This window comes from Setaria viridis, chromosome 8 (genome assembly GCF_005286985.2).
Source record: "Setaria viridis chromosome 8, Setaria_viridis_v4.0, whole genome shotgun sequence".
NCBI classification, from domain to species: Eukaryota; Viridiplantae; Streptophyta; class Magnoliopsida; order Poales; family Poaceae; genus Setaria; species Setaria viridis.
The window spans coordinates 32,037,699-32,061,309 of record NC_048270.2 but is presented as its reverse complement, the minus strand read 5'-3'; the positions used below and the strand labels follow the sequence as shown (position 1 = coordinate 32,061,309).

Here is a 23,611-nt window from a genome sequence, read left to right as displayed (position 1 = left end):
GTTGATTTGGGTATTTGACACCATGCTTTAACTAATTTTTTGAATGATGTTTGTAGTTGGCACTCTGGAAACAACATGACGAAATAATATTTCTAAAAACCATAACGAGATCATTTTGTTGTGAAATTTTCAATACAGAAATAGACTGCTGCATTGGTTCGAAACAACTATAATTTTTTTTAAAAATTCATGATATGAACCACATGACATGATTGTTGTAGCATGGGGCTTAGATAAGTTTCAAATTTTCCTTTTGAAAATATGAATATAGAAGGTAGTAATTATTCTAAAAAAGAAAGGACCAATCACTGGAGCAAATGATATAATTTTCCTTTGCAATAAGATACCCGGCCCACAACACAGACGCAGTCAGGGCCCCACGTGTCAGTCCAACAGGCAGCGCTGCATCTGCATCCTTTTTCACCTCGTTTTGGAAGCGCCAGCAACTCTAGCACCCGTCAATCATTGCTCGAGGAAGCCGAGGCACCCAGCGGCCGGCCGGCGCAAGGGGCTCATCTCCCCCAGGGCGCGAGGATCCCTGCCGCCACAGCACCCTCCGGCAGTCATGGGTCCGGGTAGAGGAGGCCCAGGACGGAGTCGAGACCCACCTCTACACGCCCGCACCCCTCGCGGGCGGCGGCATTCGCCGTCGTGGCCGTCGGTTGCGTGGGTGCAGTCAAGGCGTTCGACGGAATGCCCCACGGCTCCTGAGCTGCCAGGGCCCGGCGCGGTCCCCGTGCTGCAGCACGCGTCGTGGGCGGACCTCCCGGCGGACATCCTCGGCCTTGTGGTCGGCCGCATACCCCGCGCCGACGACCGCGCCAGGCTGCGCTCCGCCTGCCGCGCGTGGCGGGCCGCGGCGCGTGCCCACGGGCGGCCGCCGCCACCGCTCCCGCTGCTCGTGCTCTCTGACTTCGCCTTCTCCAGCTTCTGCGCTGACGGGGCCATGACGGGCGCGCGGCGCATCCCGCTGCCGTCACGGGAGATGGCGGTTGACGTCCGCTGCGTCGGAGCTTTCCAAGGGTGGCTCGCCGGCGTGCAGCTCAATAAAGGTCGCTACTTTGGTGACGGCCGGTGCTTCCTGATGGACGCGTTCTCCCGGGACGTCATCCGTCTCCCGCCGCCTTCTGTAGCCACACATTTCATTGATGCCTACAGCAGATCTCTCCCCATCGCCAATGGCTCCGGCGCAGTGCATTGCACGGTTAATGGTGCGCAGTATGTGATGTCGTTCTGCAAGGTGGTCTTGTCCTCTTCACCTGACCCTGGCTCCAAGTGCGTTGTGGCTGCCATCTCTGTGCACAGGAGTGCTGCTAAGCTTGCTCTGTGGCGGCCTGGGATGACGTCGTGGTGCGTGTGCCATGGAGGCTGCATCAGTAAGTTCAGTGACATCGCCTTGTACCAGGGGAAGGTCTACATGTTCAGCAAGCTCACCACAAACCTCTTCGTCTTTGACATCTCGGAAGACGACAGTGGCCTGATGGTTTCTCGTGTCGAGCGCTGCGTGACCGAACTGCCTGAGGTCAAGGATAGCTATGGACAGAGGTGGAACATAGTTGAGTGGCATGGGAAACTTTTGCTGGTTGTGACATACCTAGGCGGTGCAGAAGGCTGGCACAACATTTGTAAGATTGGGGTATTTGAGGTGGACTTGAGCACAAACCCTTTCAAATTCACTGAGATCAACAGCTTGGATGGCGACTGCATTTTTATCAGCCCGTGCAGCAGCAACTCATTCCATGCGTGTCAGTACGACGGAGTCGAAGATGACCTTATCTACTTCATTGATGGTGGCCTCTACCCTGCTAAAAATGCACCTCCTTTTGATAGATTTGTGTACAGCATGAAGGATGGTACAATGGCGCCATTTGCTGCAGAAATACCAGAGGGCAGCCTCCGGGCACATGATGGCAGTCCGATGAATCCGACATGGCTTTTTCCTTCTGAATGAACTGGTGCAGATCAAATCTTGTCCTAATGAGCACGAATGGATTGGAAGCGCTGATGCTGCTTGGTTTGAGGCGCCAAGCTGTTTTGTTTGTGACTGAGAACAAGTGTATGCTGTTGTTTTGTGTATGATTTCTGCCATGCTTGTCTGAATTTGATGGCTTCTAGTATTTAACTTATGTGTACTTCCTTTTGAAGCTCCTTTGTAGATGGCTAGTCGCTATGTACTGTTGTGTTTGAACGTGAATGTGGTGATGACATCTTGTGCCCAGGAACTGAATCTATGTTCTTTAGCCTGAATTTGAGCTGTGCGATGTACCTGGTTAATCCAGTTCCAGTTTCCGTTACATGTCTGAGTCGTCTGCCATATATTCTGCGTGTCCCCATGAATGAAGCGATTGAACAGCTATGTGCATTTTTAATTTCTGGAAGGTAAAGTTTTGTAGTTCTTACCTGTGATGATGCATTATGATATCTCTGTCAACCTTGGGCTCGTGGCGGGCATTACGTTTATCCAGTTTCAAGACTACAAATGTTCAGCAGGTTCTTGTAACTAGCTGGAAAACTCATGCAGCTCCTTAGGACCAAAAAAACACTCTGCTTGTCAGATAGGAGACATTATATTGTGCTTCATTTTAATAAAAGTGCTGCGCAAGAAACAATAAAACTTATACACAGTAATGTACGTAGTTGAGTTTCTCAATCGAAAACATGATATTTTTGCAATATAACGTGACATATTTATTGGGAAGGAAGAAAACCCTCATCAAAGGATTTTGTGAGTATGCATATCTTCAGAAGTAGGGTAGTCGCAAACAAAAGGAAATGGGATATGGATCGGATGACCAGTAGCAGCATCTCCTTGGAACGATTAGGTGCCCAGTCATTTGCGGATGTGCCAGCTCTCGTCCGTCAGCTTGCACTTACAAGGGGCACCCCCCGTGGAGAAGGCGGTGGCTCTAGATCGAAGCAGCGGCGTTCAGCAGCATGTACCACTGGGCTTCGGGATCGTCGGTCCACTTGGTCCAGGCGCACGTGGAGTACTCGTATCGGCTGTGCGTGACGCGGTGGACCCTGTCGATGTCCTTGTTCCTGCAGATGTCGTTGGGGTCGATGTTGACGGAGAAGATATCGCCGTACGGCCTGACCGAGGCCATGACCTTGGCCATGGGCATGGAGATGGGCTCAGCGGAGACCGCGGCGATGTCGGACGTGAAAGCGATGCTCCTGCCGTCCGGGCTGAACGCCGGGTTGTTGACGTGCCCGGCGATGCTGCTCGCACCGGGTCCGGGGTCACCACTCGTGACCACCCTCACGACCACCGTGGGATCGGCCGCGTTCACCAGGTAGATGGCAAAGTGGCCGGGGTCAAGTTCGTTGTAGTTCTCCGGTGCGGCGGCCGGCTTGTCGCGTGTGGAAGAGAAGACGATCCAGTTCCCCCTGGGTGACCACTGGCACTGGGTGTCGGTCCACGGTCCACTCGTGAGCCGCGTCACAGACCCCTTCCCGAGCTCCCCCATCTGGGCGTCCTCCATGATATACAGGTTCTTGTACGTGTAAGACGATCTTTTTCTTGAGTCGCCACGATCGTCCCTCGTCGACTGGAAGACGATCTTGGTCCCTTCAGGGTTAGTGGATGGGTAGGCATTGAAGTAAAATTTTGTGAGGCGACGAACAACGACCATATGGGAATCGGAGCTCGACACATTGGAGACGGCATAGATAACCATGTAGTTGTCATTTGCGCTGAAGAAAGAGGGGGCGGCGCAGGCATAGAGTGTGTCCATATCTGGGTTCTGGTTCCACACTAGAGAGAATATGTAGTTTGATGATATCCTCCCCTGCAAATGTCATGAACCAAATACTATATAATGAGGAACTCCTGCATTATTTCAAAGGTTGTTGAAGAGAATGGCATCACATCAGACCTGCTTATGCACCTCGCGCTGGCCTTGCTTGTCGGCGAGCCAAATGCTCTTGAAGTCGTTTCCTACGAACGCGAGCTTTGAGCCGTCGGCAGAGAATGAGGGAACAAGGCCCGAAACCCTGAACAACTTCACGTCGACGTGGGGAGACTGCATATTGTCGAAAATCCTCGGCACGTTGCTGTTTCCATTATCCTGGGTGCAATCAAAAGATTATTGTAGCATACCTTCGGATGAGTGTGTGAGTTTAAGTTATATTAATATGCTGTATAGAGGAATTGAAGCTACCTTCTGGATCATTGTGTTCCTTCCGACACGGTGGTAGCCTATGCAGCTGCCGCCGTCAAGCACGAAGGGGCTGTAGTAGTCGGCTTTGGTGAATATGTTCTGGGTGATCTTCACTGGCGGTTGGTCCGGCGAGCTGACATCAAAGATCTCGATGTGGCGGTATTGAGCCTCCACTCGGCAGCCAATCCTCATGTCGTCGTCGGTCGTCCTCAATCGTATGGTTGCCACGGCCACCTTGGTCTCACTGATTGCCGCCGGAGTCATCGCGTCCATGCCCGTCGGCGTGACCCGGTCGATCTGCATAGTGGTGAGGTCACACCGGAACACGCCCCAGCTTGTTGCCGTCCTGCTCCTGCCGCTGGCAGGGTCCTCCAACTCGTCGACCCCTCGATGGAAGAAGATGATGTTGTCGCTGCCCCAGGAAGGCCACCCGCCGTCGTTTATGATGGGCTTGCGGTCCAGGCTCCCACCGCTCGCGTACCTGTCCACGTTCATCAGGACGATGTCGGTCTTGAGGTGCTCGATCTCGCCGGTCCACCCGGACCGGAAGCTGGCCACCGCCACCCTCGTCCCCGACGGTGAGACAGCGGGGCTCAGATCAGACTGCCCTGCATGCAGTACACCGGATCATGATCACCATGTTAGTTATCCCAAAGCAATTATTTAATAATGATCCAAAAATGAATATTAATAATTCCATTCAGCTTCCTACCGTCTGGAGTGAGTCGCTTGGTCTCGCCGGTCCTGAGGTTGGTCCGGTACACCGCCGTCCAAGGGGTTCGGCGAACCCCAACCCTCGTCTTTGTTGAGACGTAGATGATGGAGGGGTCGGCGTAGTGACCCACGAAGCTGGTGCCGAAACCGCCAGTGTCCTCCATGCGCACGCCACCAAAGTTGTCGGCGCCGTAGATGTCGGCCAGGCTCAGCACCTTCACCTTGCCGTTGCAGCGCAGGGCCACATGAAGTGTCTCCAGCCCGCCGTCCCTCTCCGAGACGAACACCAGGCCGGTGGCGCGGCCGTTATCCACGTCATCTGCAGTGGCGCCGCACTCCGAGGCCAGCTCCGGTTTCTTGGCAATGAGTGCCTTGAGCGCCACCGCCGGGATGGATCGGCAGTTGTGGTTGTATGAGACACCATCAGTGAGGCTTATCTCGTTGTTGTCGCCATCGGATGAGGACGGGGGGATCGGGCACGAGAAGATGTCCAGTGGCACCACCGGCCTGTATGTGGCTACGGCGGCGATGCTGCCACGGCTCACTCCGTCCGCGATCCTGCTACGGCTCGATGTCTCTCCGTCCGACAGAAGCCCGGAATCCCTGCATATAGCTTGTTAAATTGACTGATTTGGCGAAATTAAAACTTGATTATTATGCTCATCATCAGCAACATGAGAGGTAGTACTATTTTGCTTTGGTGTCTGGTCTATAGCACGCAATGGAGTTTCCAACCTAAAACTTTAACCTATGGTCTGAAAGGACGGGAAACACAGGCCTCCGCATTGCTCGAAGGCGATGCCGAGGGCGACTCCACTCCCGGCCAAAACACACACACACTGCCTTGCCTTTCCTCGCCGCCCCTGGTAGTGGCCAGACAGCCCTTCAAGCAGGACTCCTCGTCCTCCCACCATCCCTTCACATCTCTCCTGCTTAGCTTCTCCAAGCCCTCAACTGCATGCACAGGTATGAAGATTTATCCCTTAGTATCGGTAGGCAAATGCAACCATATTCCACTTTAGAGCTTCTGATCACCAAATCTATCTCGGCTAAAAGAATGAACTCGCCACAAGGCTCCTGCCAAGCTGGGTGTGATGTTTACCACAAAGGCAAGACTAACCACTCCATCCTTTTCCGATCACCTGATGCGACCGTCGTCGCCGCTCTAAGTCGGAGGGTTGAAGACTTACTAACGAACCATCAAGGTCCCAAGATACCAGCACACTAAGTGTATAAAGTTGGTTCACTCTAAGAATGTAGCACAAGGCATAAACTACCTAGCTCTATCTACCTAGGATACTCTAACACTAATGAATCTCTAGATTTGTTCTAATTGTCTTGGATGATCACTCTAGAACTTTGGTAACATGGATGTGTTTTTGAGGTATCTTGCGCTCAAATGGATTTCAGCACACTCCAGTAACACCAAATGGGTAAGTAACACATGATTGGATGGTCACTTTTTAAAAAAGGATTTAATGGTCACTTTTGGATAGGCAACGGTACCCCTTTTCCAACGTAGCTGTTGTACCGCCTGAAAAAGTTACTCCATCTCATTCATACATGGATACCTTGGTGCTGAGTACCACTACTTCTATCATCAACAACAATTTTCATTTAACTTGTAGATTTATATATTTTTATAAGTATTTGTAGAAAAGATAAATTGTCAAACAAATGAAAAAAATCAATGCTATCATATATTTAGCTGAAGTTCGTGGACTTTCCTAGTGCAATTATACCATGAATATATTTTACTTTATGATTTTGCAAAACCTTTTGCACATAAAAATGCAGAAAATAGTTTAAAAGAATGACCATAAGACTATATTTTCAAGGATCACCTTTTGAAACTAAAATTTTCACCGACAATCACTACCACAAAACTACACTTCTAAGAATTGTCGTTGCAAATATACACTGGTTATACTGAATAAAAAACTACACGTCTGTTTAGCAAAATTACACTTTTGTAGAATGTTAAGAATGATATTTGTTTGTTGTGCTGACTGGTAAAATTATCAAAAAAATTTCGGGAAATGTAGTTTTGTTAATTGTTTTATCAATTGTGAAGTGCAAGTACTGTTGATGAAGTATTAAAGAAACTTTGGAGCCACTTTGGTAAAATAAAATAATATAACAATTACCAGATAGTAGATATCAAATATAAATAAAATAAATTAGAAAACATTATATATGGTTACTATTTTATTGTATAGAATTAAATAAAAAAAACCACCGAGCTGAATCAATTGTTAAAAAATGTATGTGTACGGTGTACCTGGAATGTTTGCGAGGAGTTTGTGCTGACAATTTGTGGAATCTTTGCAGAATCTGTAATATTATTCAAAACATAAAAGATAATTACTTTATACATTTTTAATGATAATTGTCTTGAATTACAAGAAAAGAAACCCAAGTAAAAGTAAAGTTTCTCTCGCTCCCAATCAACAGAGATTTATGTTTTTCTCGGTCATTTCTTTTTTGTCCAAAAGACCTTGTCTCTGCAGCAGCAAAATCCTAGTATTGTATTTCCTATCACAGAACAAGAGCGGAAAATATGGTGTGTGTTTTTTCTGGTCGCAGAACCGTGTGTCAAAAAATAAATCCAGTGTAGTTTTTCCAATCATTGACCTGTGACCCCAAGAAGAAATCAAATTTCCAGTTGCAGGGACAAAATTTTCAGGGCAAAAAGCAACTTATAGAATCGAAAATTAATCTCAGCCCCCTGACAAGTAGAAAATCTCATAAAAAATGTTATGTTCCTTCTTAGTAGCAGTATACTATCGGATTTTAGTTATACTACTAGCTAAATATTCATCTGTATCAGCTGTGATCTTTTCCTTTATATGTAGAGCCAGCACGAAAAAGTCATCTGTGACGGCTGGTATTAGCAGCTACCGAAGTGTCACCCACCCATACACATACCTCATACTCGATAACCATCCATATCGGTTCTTGATAGGCGCCAGCACATGTGAAAAGTATCCATGCCAGCTCTTGTTACCAGCTGGCAAAATTCAGCTTGTACTAAAAATTTATAAATTATTCATAGTTGGAGACAAACTTTTTATGAAAATTATATGTTTCCTTCTAGTTCAGATATTTCAAATTGTTCAAATGTCCAAACAGTTGACAAAAATATTTAGAAAAAAAGAGTAAACTTCATGTTACATCAACAAATGAAATATAGCTCGGGGTGGTCTTTGGGTGTTTTTCTTTTCTGCTATTTGCTTTTGCTAACTTTTTGTCCAACTATCTATGTCGAGCCAGCATGAATCTCACCCTTCTCCAACTATGCAGCTGGCATTCTTCCTACTCTAGTTAGTGGTTTCAAAGCCTAGAAAACCACATGTGCACTTATTTTGCATGAAAAACATGACTTATGAGCTTTGTGGTGGTCTATGGGTATACTTCCACCTTTTTAAATTGTAGATCATTTTAAATTACATGTGTCGGTGCTTACTACCGTGGACTAGTGACTTGTGTCGCGTGATCCTAACTCTCGATGGCTACCACTCGAACTCGAGGGATTATACTAGTTCAGCCGATTGCCCTACATCTAGTCGGGTCACATAATCGGGTTCCTCGAGCCTGAGAGCTCACTGCTTACAACGGAGGTACTTGCAAACATGGAGAAGATGAGTGTGGGGTGTGAGTACAAGTGTCCAGAGAGAGAGAGAGAGAGAGAGCTCCCCTTATATATGTTTCGGGTCTGGTTACAAGGGAAAAGAAGAAAGGAAGGGGCCTCACTGCCCGAGTCGGAGCGGGCCTTGCAGCGGTCATGTCACGCGATCTCCTCCCACTCAGATCCCATGCAACATCGTGGGGTGCCTCCTGTTGCAGTTGTGCTGACGTCATGGGGGGCCTCCTGTTGCAGATGTGCTGATGTCGGGGCAGTGGTGATTACGACGAGGCTAGCTGGCACAATGGAGCACATGTCCTTCATAGTTCCAGGCATGGCTCATGTGAGGCCCCATGACGCACATGGTTGGGCATGGCTTGATCATGGGCGTCATGTCGTGGGGTACAGGCGATGACTGAGAGTCATGGGCGTCGCACCCCGGGTATCCGACCTACCGATTGTGGGACCCCCTTCCCCGACTACCTCTACGGGGTCGGGGCACTTGCGGGGTCTACACTAGGAGAGTCACGATGGGTCCCACGATCCCCTGACCATCTCGAGGAGGTTGGGAGCGGGTCTTGCCCTCGGGCTGGGCCCGTCCCTTCGGTCAGGGTTGGGGAGCCCCAGGTGACGTCCCTCCCGGGTTAGGGACGCTTTTCGAGATAGATGCCATGATAGATGCTAACGCGTAAACCTGGTTTTGGTTTTCTTGCCGGCATTGACCCGGGTTCGTATGTCCAGATACATACTAAAAATCATTATCTAGTAAATTTAAAATGATCTTCAATTTGGAACGGAGGGAATAGATCTTACCAACTTTTTTTATCCGCCTTCCCAGCCAGCAATCCTATTTCATTTTTCTTGCTTTGAAATATGGACTAGTTCATTTCGATGAGTTTGGATTGACGTAATAACGAGAAAAAACAGAGAGAGTTCGCACTAGACACCTACACTGCTGCTGCACGAGCCACAAGCCCACAACCAAACGCCCGTGCTTGGACCTTGGAGAAGAAAGGTCCCATGCTTTGAATTTTTGAAGAGAGTATTAGGTATCTAGTGGGCTATTGCTGACTATTGCAGGCGGTAGTATTAGCCTTTCTAGACATAAAGGATTTATTGAGGGATATCTAAGCGCAAGCACTCTGCCATAAATCCTTCATGTAACATCGTAATAGAGAAAAATTGCTCTAGAGTAAAATGCACCAGAGGTCCATCAACTTGTAATGAGGTGTCATTTAGGTCCACGAACTCCGAAAGTACATTTTTAGGTCCATAAACTTGTTAAGTCGTTCACCGCAGATCCATAGCTCTCCACATGGTCATCTAGTGCTGACATGAGAGGCTGACAGGGCATCTTCTCTCTCATCCATTGCATCTTCCGTCTCTCCCTCTGGCATTTCATCGAACATGACGGCAGCGGTGGCAAGGAGCTCTTCATCTGCTTCACTTCATACCCCTCCGCTGCATCCATTGCCATCAGCGCTCCAAACATTAGCTCCTACGATGGCCAATCGCTCTACTTGCAGTCTCGGTCAGTGGGGCCGGCGAGTCGAGGGTGCTTTCCGTCGACGCACATGGTGGCAAGAAGTGGTGCCAGCATGTGCTACCTGGGGCAGTTGGCTGTGCGGCGCTACTATGGCGAGGTGGCTCTGGCGATCTAGGAGGAGGACAATGACGCCGGCAAGCGAGCCTTCATTGTGCCAGCTAAGGAGATGATGGCATTGGAGGGAGGACAGAGCGCCGGTAACGGATGAAGAGCTCCATGCCGCCACTGCCGTCAACATGTTCGATGAAATGTTAGAGGGAGACAGAGGAAGATAGCAGGGATGAGAGAGAACATACCCAGCCACCATGCCATGTCAGCGCTAGATACCTATGTGGACGGTTATGGACATGCGTGAATGACTTAACAAGTTTATAGACCCAGAAATGCACTTTCAAAGTTCATGGATCTAAGTGAATGACTTAACAAGTTTATAGACCCAGAAATGCACTTTCAGAGTTCATGGATCTAAGTGACACCTCCTTACAAGTTAATTGACCTCCGGTGCATTTCACTCATTGCTCCGGTACTCTTTTTTTTCTCAAAATTAGCACGAAGCATAAAGCAGTCAGGCTATTGCAGGCTTATCTAGGCACAAGCATAAATCCTTTATGTAACATCGTAACAGAGAAATTTTGAAGAGAGTATTGAGTATCTACTGGCTATTGCTGACTATAGCAGACGTGATTAAATAAAATAGAGTCAAATACACCAGCGGCCCTTGAACTTGTACTGATCTGCCACTTAGGTCCACGAACTCTCAAAATCAAAATCTAGCACCTTGAGCTTGTTAAGTGATTCACCGGAGGTCCATATCGCTTTGTCAGGCTGTCTTTGCTGATGTGGCACCCTTGTGTGGCAGCCACTTTTACACTATCCCCCTTGCCCTCTCTCTCCTCTCCTAAATTGACCTCTCTTATGTTATTGCTCCCTTCTCTCTGTGTGTGCTGGTGGTGGAGACCACTTCAAGACAAGAGGCGAAAAAGTTCATCGAAGTCCTGTGGTAGGGTGATGGCGGGTTGACCGATGCTCCAAGCTTGGGTGGGCGGGGTGACATAAGGTTCCTATGATAGTTGGATGGAACGACACAGCATGGCATGATGATGTGGCAAACTACAGCCGTCCGGCATGGATGGGGCGGCGCGAAGCTCACAGTGGAGATGGACCGGCGTGATAGGGCCCTAGATTAGCCCCTCCAACTCCAACTTGGGGTTCCAAATGGCAGCCACATCGAGCTCCCCCTTGTCCATCTCCTTCTCTTGCTCAATTTTGCTCTCGGGCATGAGCAGCTAGGCTAGGGTGCCACTTCTACCCTCTCTCTCCTTGCATAGTCGAATGTCCACTAGCCATGCGTGAGACCAGCAGCCCCATCTTAATCGAACCTCCACCGATCTTAGCCGAGCCGAGCCTCCTCACACCCACTGTCACCAACGGTGCTTGTTCCCATGCCACTCTCCCCCGCCGCAGCCAGGAGATGGTGAGCACGCTGAGGATGCTCGCGCCGGTGAACTTGGATGCCTCAGCGGTGCTGTGGCTGTTCTCATCGGCCATCTCACACATGTCATTTAGCAGAGGCTCCTTGGTAGCAGAGTTGCCTCCCTCTCTCCCACCTAAGAGCCTAGGAGCAGAACCGCAGCCATGACCACCGAGACGGCGTCAAGGGCCCATGAGTGCGCGGGCACGGGGAACCTGTCGACGCTCGTCGCCACATGGGTGATGGCAGCAAGTGTTGTATAAGGACTACTGCAGGTGATAGATATGAGAGGAACTTCACAAATATATAGATCAGCACAAAACAAGCTTCTAGGTCAATATAAACTAAAGGAACACAACAAGCACACAAGACAAAACATTTGTTTATCGAAGTTGACTTCCACAAATGAAACTATGTCTCCATTGAGGAGCTCACATAGAACTAGGTCCTCACTAACCCTTTACCTCTCTCAATTGACCACAAAGAAGGATTGAGTTACTTACTATGAATCCACAAAGGATGGGGTGATACAAACATTCCCGGGCGCACCACACAAAGATGGCGTTCAAACGGGTGACGCCTAACCATCTAGAAGCAAGCTTCAAGAGTAACAAATGCGAATCAAAGGCCGAAGATGCTTCAAGTGCTCTTGAGGTGAACTTGTTGAACCTTACACTCAAAGCCTCAAGTCTCACACCTCCAATCTTGCTCTCACCCAATCCCTAGCTCAAACTTTTAAGGATTTAGCTCAAAGAGGGAGTGGGAGGAGTATTGAATGCTCTATGGGTTGTGTTGCTCGAGTTAGGTCAGCAGCAATGAAGGAGGGGGCTAAGGAGGTATTTATACCCAAGTCCCAAAATCTAGCCGTTACAGTGCTGTTATGTGCTTGTCGGAACTTCCGACACAGTTAAACTAAAGCGACTAGGAACCCCTCTTTAGAAGTTTTTAGAAACTTCCGGTGCTTATTTTTGGAACTTCCGACATAGTGTCAGAACTTCCAATATGTTAATTTAAATCCCCTGAGCACCCCCGTCCGGAAGTTTCTGAAAACTTTTGGCTGATATCGAAACTTCCGACCCCCTATTGGAACTTCCGATACTAATAGAAACTGTGAGAAAATGATCGTGCAAGTGCATGATTGATGTCTCTCAAGGGTTGTTAGCATCTCAAACGAGCACTTTGACATCTTAAAGCTATCCATCCGCATCCCCCTTAATAGTATGGTGTTCCTTTACTCAATTTCAAAAATAGAAATTATAAAAGAGTCACCTTTTAAGCTCAACATCATTCTTCAATGAAATTTGGGGTTCGTTTCTTACACCTTTGCACTTCTTAGAATTTAAACCTATCAATTACTTGATAAATTTATTAGTCCCTTAATCATGCATGTCATCAACACCAAAACCCACTTAGGGGACCAAATGCACTTTCACATTGTAGCATTGGAACCAGCCCCCTGTCACAGGAGGTGCCTTCGCAGGCTCACCCGACCTTGGTGATAGTGTAGAGGCAGGAGTGCAGCCATGCTACGATGGCAAGCATGAGGATAGCGTGGGCCGTGACAGCTTTGTGGTCACGTCGCCGGTCCACCAGGGAGGGGAGAAGATGAAAAGGATAGAGATGGGGGTGGAGTCTAAGAGATGATGGAAATTAGAGGGTTCCTTGCATATTATTGCTAGCATGGTGCCTAACTGACACGTTGATGGTCATTAAGTACCAAATATGACCATCAATATTCTCAAGAATAAAGGAGGATTGGCATTTCTTACATGCATATTTGATTTAGAATAGTGTAGTTCCACATGTCCTTGGAGAATATTTGGGTAGAGGTGAAGAAGCACAAAAGAGAGGAGAAAACACACTCCAAGGAGCAAGAAACACAACTCCAACCAGTAGGAGGCTGCCGCATGTGCAACCCATGGATTGAAGGGCCCACAAATGACCACAACCACCTCAATTCACCAGGAAGCGCACACAACCGCCATTGGGACCCATCAGGCAATCACCCAGGTGAAGGCGATTGTGAGTGGGGCCCATAGGGGATCGGCTGAACTAGGGGTTCAGCCGAACCGCCCTTGCCTCCCCTCGTCTCCAGGCAATGCTTGGTGATGGTGGATGGGGCCCCTATGTTGGTTATAGGATATTCCCTAAAGATTCCCTAGTAGAACCGCCTCCAAGCTCCTATAAATAGAGTAGCTCTCCATCCATTCCAACACACACCACAAGTTGAATCACTCTCTCCCTCATAATTTCCAAGTTAGTGGAGTTAGACTAGAGTAGCTCTACTCAAGGTTCCAAGTCTTCTTGTGAGTTCAGGGTATGGCTCTTGTTTTATTCCTAGATTGATTTTATGCTATTCAAGTTACTTATCTTCTTCATATAGTGTTATGCTTGGATCTTATATGCATGAGTTAATCTTGTACCCTTGCTATGTTGATATGCTAAGCTTATATGCTTGTATGTTCGTCATATACCCTTGCTATCATAGTATAGGCTTATATGATCTCATGTATGTCTCTAGATCATGCTACAATATATACTTTGTGTGCATGTATACCATGCATAGGCTATTTGATCTATGCCACGGCATCGGTTTAATGGCTATGTCTATGGTGGCTTTAGCCCTGGTCACAATAGCTCAGGACGGCTGGAGTGTTGTTAATAATACAAGCATGATGCTTGGATTACTTAGCTTCGTTGGATATGAGTTTGCCCCATGGGTTCCTAGGGGTAGGCGGCAGGTGGTGAAAGCCCTGTTCGTCCTTCGTAATCCATCACATTCGAGTATGCTGTAGGAGTTCATAAATAAGCAGTAACTACGCTGGTAGACCGGTAGGGATACTATCTCCCCATAGTACCTGGGTGCATAGAACTAAGTCCTATACAATGTGTATGTATGTTATGCTTGTATGATCTGTGCAGTATATAAGAAGTACATATGAACCTCGAGCTAACTCTTACACCTTTCTCCCTAGCTTAGTTATCTTAAGATGATTCTTCTGTGTGTGTCACACTACCAATCTTATTACCTTACACCTGTCTTGTGTAGTGCATCTACTCATCTTATGATTACTCATATGCATAGTAAACTCTTTTGACCTACCTGGCTTGGGAAATACAATACCCTCGGGAATACTTTTGGGTGAAATCCTACAACGTTATATCCATGTGCTTGCAGATTTATTCATGATTGTTAAATATACCAACACACGCCACCTCAGATCTAAACAGCCTAGCAAAGAGGTATGGACCTCCAGTGAGCCACTTAGAAAATTTAGGATGCCAAATTTCAATTTTGAGAGTTTGTGGACCTAAATGATACCACAGGATAAGTTCAAGGGCCACTGGTGTATTTAACTCAATAAAATAATTAACGACTCGAGGGGGAGTGTTGAGATATAAGTAAATTGTCCACCTTTTCCATATCAACTTGGGGTGTGTTTGGTTCAGGGACAATATGTGATGGGATTGTCCTATCCCTATTTTTCAGGTTGGGATCGTCCCATTTCATGTTTGGTTGAGAAGATGGGTTCATCCCATTTCTTTGTTTGGTACTAGGGATGGTGAGGATGGGATGGATAGCCATTTTAACACCATTAGACACATCAATCATCGAACCCCACTTGTCATCTTCTATGCTTATTTTCATTTATTTTGGAGAGCCTTATCTTCTTCCCCATGGTGCCCCACCTTCTCCTCTACCTCCCCCTCCATCTCCAGCTCACTAAAGCTGCTGGCCGCAGAGCTCAAGCTCGTGTGCGCCAGTCGCCGCAACGCTAGCCCACGCTTGCTCCGAAGTCCGAGCTGCAGGTCGCATGCGGCGGAGCTGGCCCACACCAGCCACAGCGAGCTCGCAGACGCCAGCCATGGTGGAGCAAGCCCGCGCCGGCCACGGTGGAGCTGGCTCGCACCTGCCACGGATCTATAGGCTACATGCGCCGGCCACAAAGCTCCAGCTCGCGCGCTGGCCACGGTGGAGCTAGCCGGTGGCCGTGGAGCTTGCCCACTCCCACAGGCCCATGGCCTCCTCCGCCTTTCAAGGTCACCACCGCTGCCAACTCACTCCGCAGGCACCGAGATCCAAGCTTGGCTTGGACGTCCATGGTGCCTCCAATTCGATCTCCCAACCAGAGCTCGCGCCATTGGACCTCACCACCTCGGCACCTGCTCCCGCTCCTGCATGCCTGTATGGTCACACACGAGACGGAGTGCGATGTTGTCCAAGTGAGACAGGTCTGTCCACCCGATTTTGCTGGACGGGGCGTTCTGCATCTTAGACGAATATTCCCCCTTAGCGACGGACCCGTCCCACTTGTCTCAGAACAAAACACCCTAAAAAAAGGGATCAACCCATCCCATCCCTCATGGTCCTTGAAACCAAACACACCCTTAATTTTTTTGGGTTTGAACTGGTTGGTGCTTTCAACTCAATACTATTTTAGTGCTCATATGTCGATATCGTCATATCGACTTATCAAGGGCCTGCTACTTCTCTTCTCCAGTGACTTGTCAGACCTTTGTTTCTTCCTCTAGGGGAATGATGTCACAAGAGCAACTCCAACTAGCCCTCTAAACAGTCCCCTATCCCAAATTTAGAGAGTCAAACAAAAAAAATGCACTCCAGCAAGTCCTCTACAAGGCTCCCCATTTTGGAAGGCCTCAAAATCCCTCCCTCCACCTAACATTCCGAGGGGGTCTCTAGGGAGCCTCTATATGTGGATCCCACCCACCCACCTATTCCAAAGTTGAGTAACTAATGAATGGGTCCCACGTGTTATGATGAAATAGAGGGTTAGAATTAAGGGCTATTGTTAGAATTGGAGAAAATTTTAGGAAGTGAGCCTAGCTCAACTAGTTAGGGTGGGAGGTGTAGTCATGTACTCTAACCACTCAGGTTCGAGTCCCCTCTAGCTCGAATTTGGGTGCCTATTTCTTCTTCTTAATGAAAAATGACCTAGATCCTCCTAGGTTGATCTATTTTTTTAGAATTGGAGAAAATTTTGAAGTCCTTAAAAAATACAGGAATTGGTTGATGTTGGATTTGCGCTTAGGAAGTCATGGCAATGCAATTGAGGCATACCTTGAGTGGTAATGTCAAACCCTATAATGAAAACATATAATTAACCAGCTTGTTCATTCTTGTTGAATCAACAGCCGCCCCTTGTAGCATTGGCAAGTGTTGACGCTTGTTAATAACACTATTTATTATTATTTTAGTAAAATTACTGGACTAATTTTTATATAACCCATCACTTGGCACCTGAAATACCCCCATATTCACATATATGATATATTTTGAATTGTATTGTACAAGGCAGGAAATACGACATAAATAGGCAGTTTTTGCATGAGCTTGTTTTTGGCTATATTTCATATGATGCAAGGAGCCCACCCGAGAAACAAGAGCACCAAAGGGTCCAAGAACCCATGTGCCGATTGACCCAAGTACCCTAGCTCGATCAGCCTAGGCCCTTTTCGTGCCCAATGGTGTTTGGGTTCAACGTATATTCGTTCCAGAAGATTTTTGGGATAAGTACTCGAAGATTTGGCAAGTTGATCTCGGGATAATGATGAATTAAGTTTGTAAGGTGATTAAGGTCCATTCGAATTTCAAAGAAATCAATGAGGTAGACCCACGTGCAAGTCAAGATGGGGCTTATAAAGATCAGATAAGACTTGGGGACAGAGTAGAGCGCAAACAGCCAAAGGAAAGGGCTAAGCCGATTGGTGTAGGGCTTTACTTCACATGTTGCCTTCCCCTTTGCACTATGGCATCCTTGGGTAAAAATATAATGCCCCCATTCTCCATCGGCATGCACATCCATTCGCCAGAACTCAATGAAACAGAAGGGCACGCATAATAGGGAGCTGAGAACCGTTGCAAGTCCTCGAGGTTGCCTACGAGATTGCTTAAGATAGACCCTAGCTGCCATGGTTGTCCCTGCATGGCGAAGCCATGACTGAGTTTTGGAGCCAAGCCTTGTATTCATCAAGGCATGTTTACCCTCAATGCCGATATCAGTCTATTCTTGTCTTCACTTTCATCTACTATTGTTCATGCTTATTCATATGTGTACCTACCATATGCTTTCAGTATGAATAGATGTCATAGTGGTGATTAGTCTATGTTTTACGGATACATCATAGTAACACGCAAGAAGTCGGTGGTTGATTAATCTTGTATGTTAATAGCATGCGGGAGGAAAGCCCAAAGAATTGCATAATGTTGAGTATGATCGATGGCGAGTATCTTAGGAATCATTGCAACAGCTATTAGGAGGAGGGGCTTCGAGTAAGAGCGCTTAGTAGTTGTTTGAGGTAAAGTTTTGAGTAATCTTAGGTATTAATGCGTACCTCGTGCCATGATCATGGGAGAGTAGGTAGCTTGCAAGCTGCCTTTTGAGGTATCACACTTTATCAATATAATGTGCTAGATGGATTGATTATTGCTTTGGCTAGAACTACAACTAGACAACGTTAGGCTCATGCTACTTTTGGTTATGCCACCTCTTTACATATGGATGTGATCTATTTACCCTTGTTCATAACCTCTCCATCATAATTAAGTTTACCTTTATATGCAATTCATGCTTCATGATAGGGTTAGACAGTTATGTTTGATAGGGAACCTTAACTAGTTTGCTGCCAATCCACACTTGAAGAAAAAATTTACAACTAATTTGTGCGCCTGCGGTTCACACTTTGTGTTTTTAAGTGGCATCAACAACAAGACGTGGTCGTAGCTGTCAGATGGAGAAAGGGCCATCGACTTGCTTAGATGAGAGATCGATAGATCGTTTGTTTAGTATAGATGACATGTTTTCTAGCGTCAGTTGATCTCGTTATGCCCCCGATGAAACGAGCAGCCGTGAGAAAGGAGTATTGGAGCTGTTCTCATAAATAGAAAAGAAAAAAAATTCCTTATTTGGCTTGAATGATCATACCTTGAACAGTGAAGATTGTGGGTCCTTGCTCGGCTCATATACTTCTCTAACCTTTTGAAACATTATTTCTGTCTTGTTAAGCTGATGAAGTATCTCACCGATTGTAGGTCTGCTGTTTGGGTCCCGTTTGGTACAACTCCGTGCTATTTCAACGCACATTTTCATTTGTGGGCAGTCTTCATCATCTAATGATTGGTGCCACTGCAAAGTACAAACATATAGGACCGTCAAGAATAAATTTTGCTTGTTCAGTATATTTTGTCGGAATATTTTAGTAAATGATGTAAGAGCAGAGCCACTTCTGTTCTACAAAGTGTCACATTATAATGTGTTCAGCCACATCGTATACTTGACAAATATATTATCTTCAGAAAATCATGCAGCAGCTTTCTAGATCAAGCCACAGAGGAGACTATTGATTAGCCTTCAAGAGCGTAATGCGTCCTATTGCAGGCCACAAATAAATTCATGTGGAAATAAAGCCCTCGTTTCTGGTTTGTGTACTACACAAATTTCTGTAACAATGTTTGCACTTGCACCCCATATCACACGACCTCACACAACGTAGAGGCATGTAGAGCCCCTGCACTGCTGGCGGCTTTCCGGAAAGGTGCAGGGTAATGTTGGCCGGCGTAACAAATGATGCACAACAGGGGCAAGGCTTTGACCAGACTACTCCCCGTCCCCAAAAATAGTCATGCTTGGATTCAAAATTTATCCGGAAAAGGAAGTCAACTTTACCTCATTTGGTATGTATGCATGTGGCAGTCAATTAGCACTACATATATATGTAACTTTTTTTCTTGGGACGGGATATAATATTGTTAGGTTATTAACAAAGGCAAGCTCTGGAATGGACCGTTGTTTCCTGGAATAGACCAGTGGACTCTGTTGCCACTATGCAGACATTGAGCTGCTTATGTATAGCAAGGTTTCCAACTTTTGACTCCTGTTTTTTTACACGTCACATTTGCTTTGTTCTAAGTCAAACAAACTTGTCCAACTTTCACCTAATTTATAGAAAAATATAACAACAACTATACTACCAAACATATGCACTGTTTAAATATATTTCATGTTGGATCCAATGAAACAAATTTCGTATCGTAGATGCTGTTATATTTTTTTCTATAAACTTGGTCAAAGTCGAACGAGTTTGACTTCACATAAAGCAAATGTGACATGTATAAATAAACTGAGGGAATATTTGGAAGGATTTAATGAAATAAGCATTTCCATGTGAATTATAGATGCCAAAACATATCCAATTTAAACGACAGTTGGCAAAGGTAAAATTTTAAATCGGACAGATACTAGAAAGGTTAGGTTTCTCCTTACATTTTGGGTTAATGGCTCGTTGCTCTGCAAGAGTAATTTTGCAAGTGTAACACCGAAACTAAATATATCTGCCTTGAATGATATTTGTTGGTTGTCTATCAATTCTGGTGCCATATATCCCCTGTAAGTAATAACATGGTTGGGAGAATTATGCAATAATAAAACTTGTTTCACAGATATGAGTTCAATAAATAAATATTGAGGTCTCACAGCTTACATTGTTCCCAGTATGTTACTAGTGATTATTGTGGACTTTTGCCCAACAAAGCACCTGGACAAACCAAAATCTGTAATTTTTGGCTCCATTTGAGCACCAAGCAACACATTCTCTGGTTTCAGATCCAAATGGTAAATGCGTTCTTGATGAAGGTATTGCAAACCCTGACATATTCCCTTAATTATTTGATAACGCATACTCCATTCAAACCCATAAGACTTTTCTGTAAATGTGAACATAATAGAACTCAATGATTAATGCATTCATCATTACTCACAGAAATGGAATCTTTTCATTGTGAAAGGAACTTTCTAATTCACAAATGTTTCTCAGAACTATATGCTCATTCATTCTGAAAACTATGCTTGAGTTATTTTATGGTAGTTCAAATTGCATGACGTGGCAACTTTATACTAGTTACATCATACTTTTATCAGGTGAAAGGATAGCTGATGATGTACGTTCGTTTATAGATGGGTCAATAATGTAGCAAACTTTATACCTTTAATATAGTGGCCGAGGTTTCCATTAGGGACATGCTCAAAGCAGAGTAGCCTCTGTTGTTCCTCAACAATTATTATTTTTCCTTGCACATCCATCACTTCCCCATGTGCATCTGCACAATACCCTAGAAATCTTACAATATTTTTGTGATTTAACCTTCTTAGAACATCAACTTCGGCCAAAAATTGCTTATAAGAAACATCTTCTCTCTGTGAGGAAAGCTTCTTCACAGCAATGATACCACCATTTTGAAGTTTGCCCTGTTAAAACGCACTGTTAGCAATGACATGAACATTGTGCAGAACTCATGCTATTAGTACAAAACTTTACCACTTGGCAGACAATCAGTAACTAAGCATACCAAATAAACCGATCCAAAGCCACCAGAACCAATAACTACAGCAAAATTTTGGGTAATGAGTCTTAGAGCTCCATATGATATCCTGGATGGCTGTGCGCTTGCTTCATTAAAAACACGCTCCAGGTGTTCAATATCACTTTCTCGATCACCCATTTCTGTAAGTAACAAAAAATTATCCAATAAGGCTAATTGCTGAAAGGGTAAACCCATATATGTCCGGTAAGAATGCATGGGTCTCAATAGAGTCTCCAGTAATCAACCACCAGTGAATCTGGTAGCAATTATTTGTATGTGACCAATCTGAATTAGTTTGTACATATTTAGCAAAGAATCAAGAAAGGAAGTTGTACTAATCAAACTATAAAATGTCACATGTTTCTGACTGGAGGAAGATTCTATCACACCGTAATCAACATGGTATTAACATTGAAGGGTTTAAAGTGAACATTAGCAGCAGCGAAGGGCTCTCAGACATGTTAGTTATAACGTTTATTAAAAGTTTATTCATAAAAGTATTTGTATTTTTCTTACAAAAGTACATTGGCCATCCCTGCAAAACAATCTCGCTCAGGTGCTTTTTGGAAATATATATGATGCCCTACTAAACCATGCATATATAGAGGATTCTCCAAAAGGGATAATTAGTTCTATAGAACCTAAAGACTGAAAGATTGCCGATGTATAAAATACCACCGAAAGAGGTGACCCGTTCCGAAAAATACCATCCCATTACTTTTTGCACGAAAAAGATTTCTTCCTCCCTATTGGGCAATGTGGATTGTCGATTTTATCCTCATCTTCTTCCTTGTCCTTTTCTCTCTCACTACAGCAGCAAGCAATGCCATCCCCACTTCAGCCTGGCCTGACGCGGCTGCAGGATGTCGGTGCTGCTCGCCTGGCGTGGCGCCCCACTACGCAGCTACACGAACCCCTCATCTGCTGTTTGCCATGCTTGCTTATCTGCTGCTGTTCGCGAGGAAGGGGAGGAACAGAGCACGTGGATGGCATGGGGAGGAATCGAGGAAAAGGGAGATGGCGGCTCTCCTGTGTTTCGATTGGGGAAAGGAGAAGCTGGTTGCTATGGATCTGCTCTGGTGAGTTTTAATTGGAGCTACGGCTGCTGGATTTTGTGGTGCTGCCAGAATCGATGGAGATATAGCAAGCTGCTACCAGTGTATCTGCAACTCGGCTCATGGAGAAGAAGAAAGGAGGTGAACCGCAGCTGCTGCTGCTTGGTAATTTTTTTATTGCTCTGATGGATGGAAGCAGCTGAGATGAGTAGGCTTGAGCTGTTGATGCCATGAAGAAGATAAGGGTGAAAATGACAATTCCTTTTGCACATTAGAGAGGAAAACATCATCTTAACTGCAAAAGCAACATAATGGTATTTTCTGGAACGGATTTTCACTTTCGGTGGTATTTTACGTAACGACGATCTTTCAATGATATTTACAGAAGTAACAATCTAACTTTCTCTTAATGATTTTCCCTCAAACCCAAACTCAATGCCCGGAAGCCCGATCGAAAAATAAACTGCTTATATTATCTTACAATAAAAATAAGAGTCTGCAGATCTAGTGTTAAGATAGAATTCGCAGAAGCAGAAGAAAGAGCAATCAATCCAAAAGTAATCGACAGAGAACTGGAGCTTCTAAAACCGGCCACTAACCTGGAAGAAGACCTGGAGGTATATGCTAGGTGTTTACTCCTAATCCAACCAAGTAGATGCATGCCTGGCTCCGCGCAGCAGCTGCACATAAATGAACATACCCAACTACTATCATGACTCGATCCAGATCTCCAGGTAATTAAAAAAGTTCAATAAATAATTGTGTTATACTGATACACCTAATTTTTTTTATTTTCAACCAAGGATGATGAGCTGACAAAAATAAATGGCGTGGATAGATGGAGTGGACTATGGATGGACCGAGCAATAAATAAATATAGTCTATAGATTAATTGATACTTAGACAAGGAACTGCTAGGCAAGAGGAGACTGGCTCTGGATAGCAGGTGAACATAGACAATTTTCACGTTGACTGGACTCGGATCTAGAGGTAATTAACAATATCAGATGGCTTCTTGAAACCTGCAAATCAAGTAATTGTCTTTGTAAATTTCGTCAAAAAAAATTGCTTTCGTAAAAGAGAAAAACTTGAATCATTGGTAGGTATATGGGATTGCATACCAAAATCGGAGCTGCCTTCCAGAAGGTTCTCATGGAGCCCCATGGCATCAAAACTTTCACATACTTCATTGTACGGAGTAAAGAGTTCTTCACTCTCACTTTCAACTTGCACTACTGCAAAAAAAGATTTATAAACGTGCCCCGATTTTTTAGGGGCGACTCAAGAGGTCATCGTGCGTATTACTGGCGACTCAAGAGGTCATCGTGCGCATTACCGTAATTAAAGCAGAACGGGAGGGGAGCCCCACGGGATTAAAGACGGGCAGACGGCCAGGTAAATGCGGGGAAGAAAATTCGATGCATCCGCTATGCAAACCAGATCGTGTGCATACATACTCCCGCAAAGCGACGCGTGGACGCCGCGGGCATCCGACGGATCGTGACGAGGACGTGTGCCTACAAGCCAAATGTGTAGCAGCTCGGCTCCTAGCGCTTTTTCGCCCGTCGCCCGCTCTCGGCAGTCGGCTCGGTTCGGCTCGGCTCCAATTCAACGCGCGCTGCTGCCACGGGAGCGTCGGGGCTGCCAGCGTCGACGGCGGC

General features: G+C 45.8%; 2 protein-coding genes across 5 annotated transcripts; one reads left to right on the top strand and one right to left on the bottom strand.

The window, feature by feature from the left end:
- Positions 1-406: 406 nt before the first annotated feature.
- Positions 407-2,259, top strand: LOC117834510 (uncharacterized). The gene has a single exon (XM_034714069.2). The coding sequence runs from the start codon at positions 566-568 to the stop codon at positions 1,949-1,951; it is 1,386 nt and encodes a 461-aa protein (XP_034569960.1). The 5' UTR covers positions 407-565; the 3' UTR covers positions 1,952-2,259.
- A 299-nt stretch (positions 2,260-2,558) lies between these two features.
- Positions 2,559-22,699, bottom strand: LOC117866603 (uncharacterized). 4 transcript variants are annotated; one of them, XM_034750850.2, is made up of 11 exons: positions 22,550-22,699; positions 20,881-21,035; positions 20,518-20,779; positions 20,016-20,238; positions 19,799-19,919; positions 18,461-18,661; positions 7,156-7,208; positions 4,873-5,477; positions 4,161-4,768; positions 3,876-4,067; positions 2,559-3,788 (listed from the first exon to the last, which is right to left on the bottom strand). In XM_034750850.2, the coding sequence occupies exons 2-11, from the start codon at positions 21,031-21,033 to the stop codon at positions 2,907-2,909; spliced, it is 3,300 nt and encodes a 1,099-aa protein (XP_034606741.1). In that variant the 5' UTR covers positions 21,034-21,035; positions 22,550-22,699; the 3' UTR covers positions 2,559-2,906. The 4 variants fall into 4 exon arrangements, with proteins under 4 accessions (XP_034606741.1, XP_034606744.1, XP_034606745.1 ...); XM_034750853.2 differs by lacking the exon at positions 20,881-21,035 and having other exon boundaries at positions 22,550-22,647; XM_034750854.2 differs by lacking the exon at positions 22,550-22,699 and having other exon boundaries at positions 20,850-20,989.
- Positions 22,700-23,611: the final 912 nt, after the last annotated feature.

Bases quoted from the DNA above. Each gene is read 5' to 3' on its own strand.
- LOC117834510 (XM_034714069.2), top strand. From the start codon at position 566: ATGGGTCCGGGTAGAGGAGGCCCAGGACGGAGTCGAGACCCACCTCTA.
- LOC117866603 (XM_034750850.2), bottom strand. From the start codon at position 21,033: ATGGGTGATCGAGAAAGTGATATTGAACACCTGGAGCGTGTTTTTAAT. The intron at 20,239-20,517 runs GTATAAAGTTTG...TCACATTTACAG, and splicing joins CCTCGGCCACTATATTAAAG to AAAAGTCTTATGGGTTTGAA. The intron at 7,209-18,460 runs GTATGATCATTC...ATAATATTACAG, and splicing joins CACAATCTTCACTGTTCAAG to ATTCTGCAAAGATTCCACAA.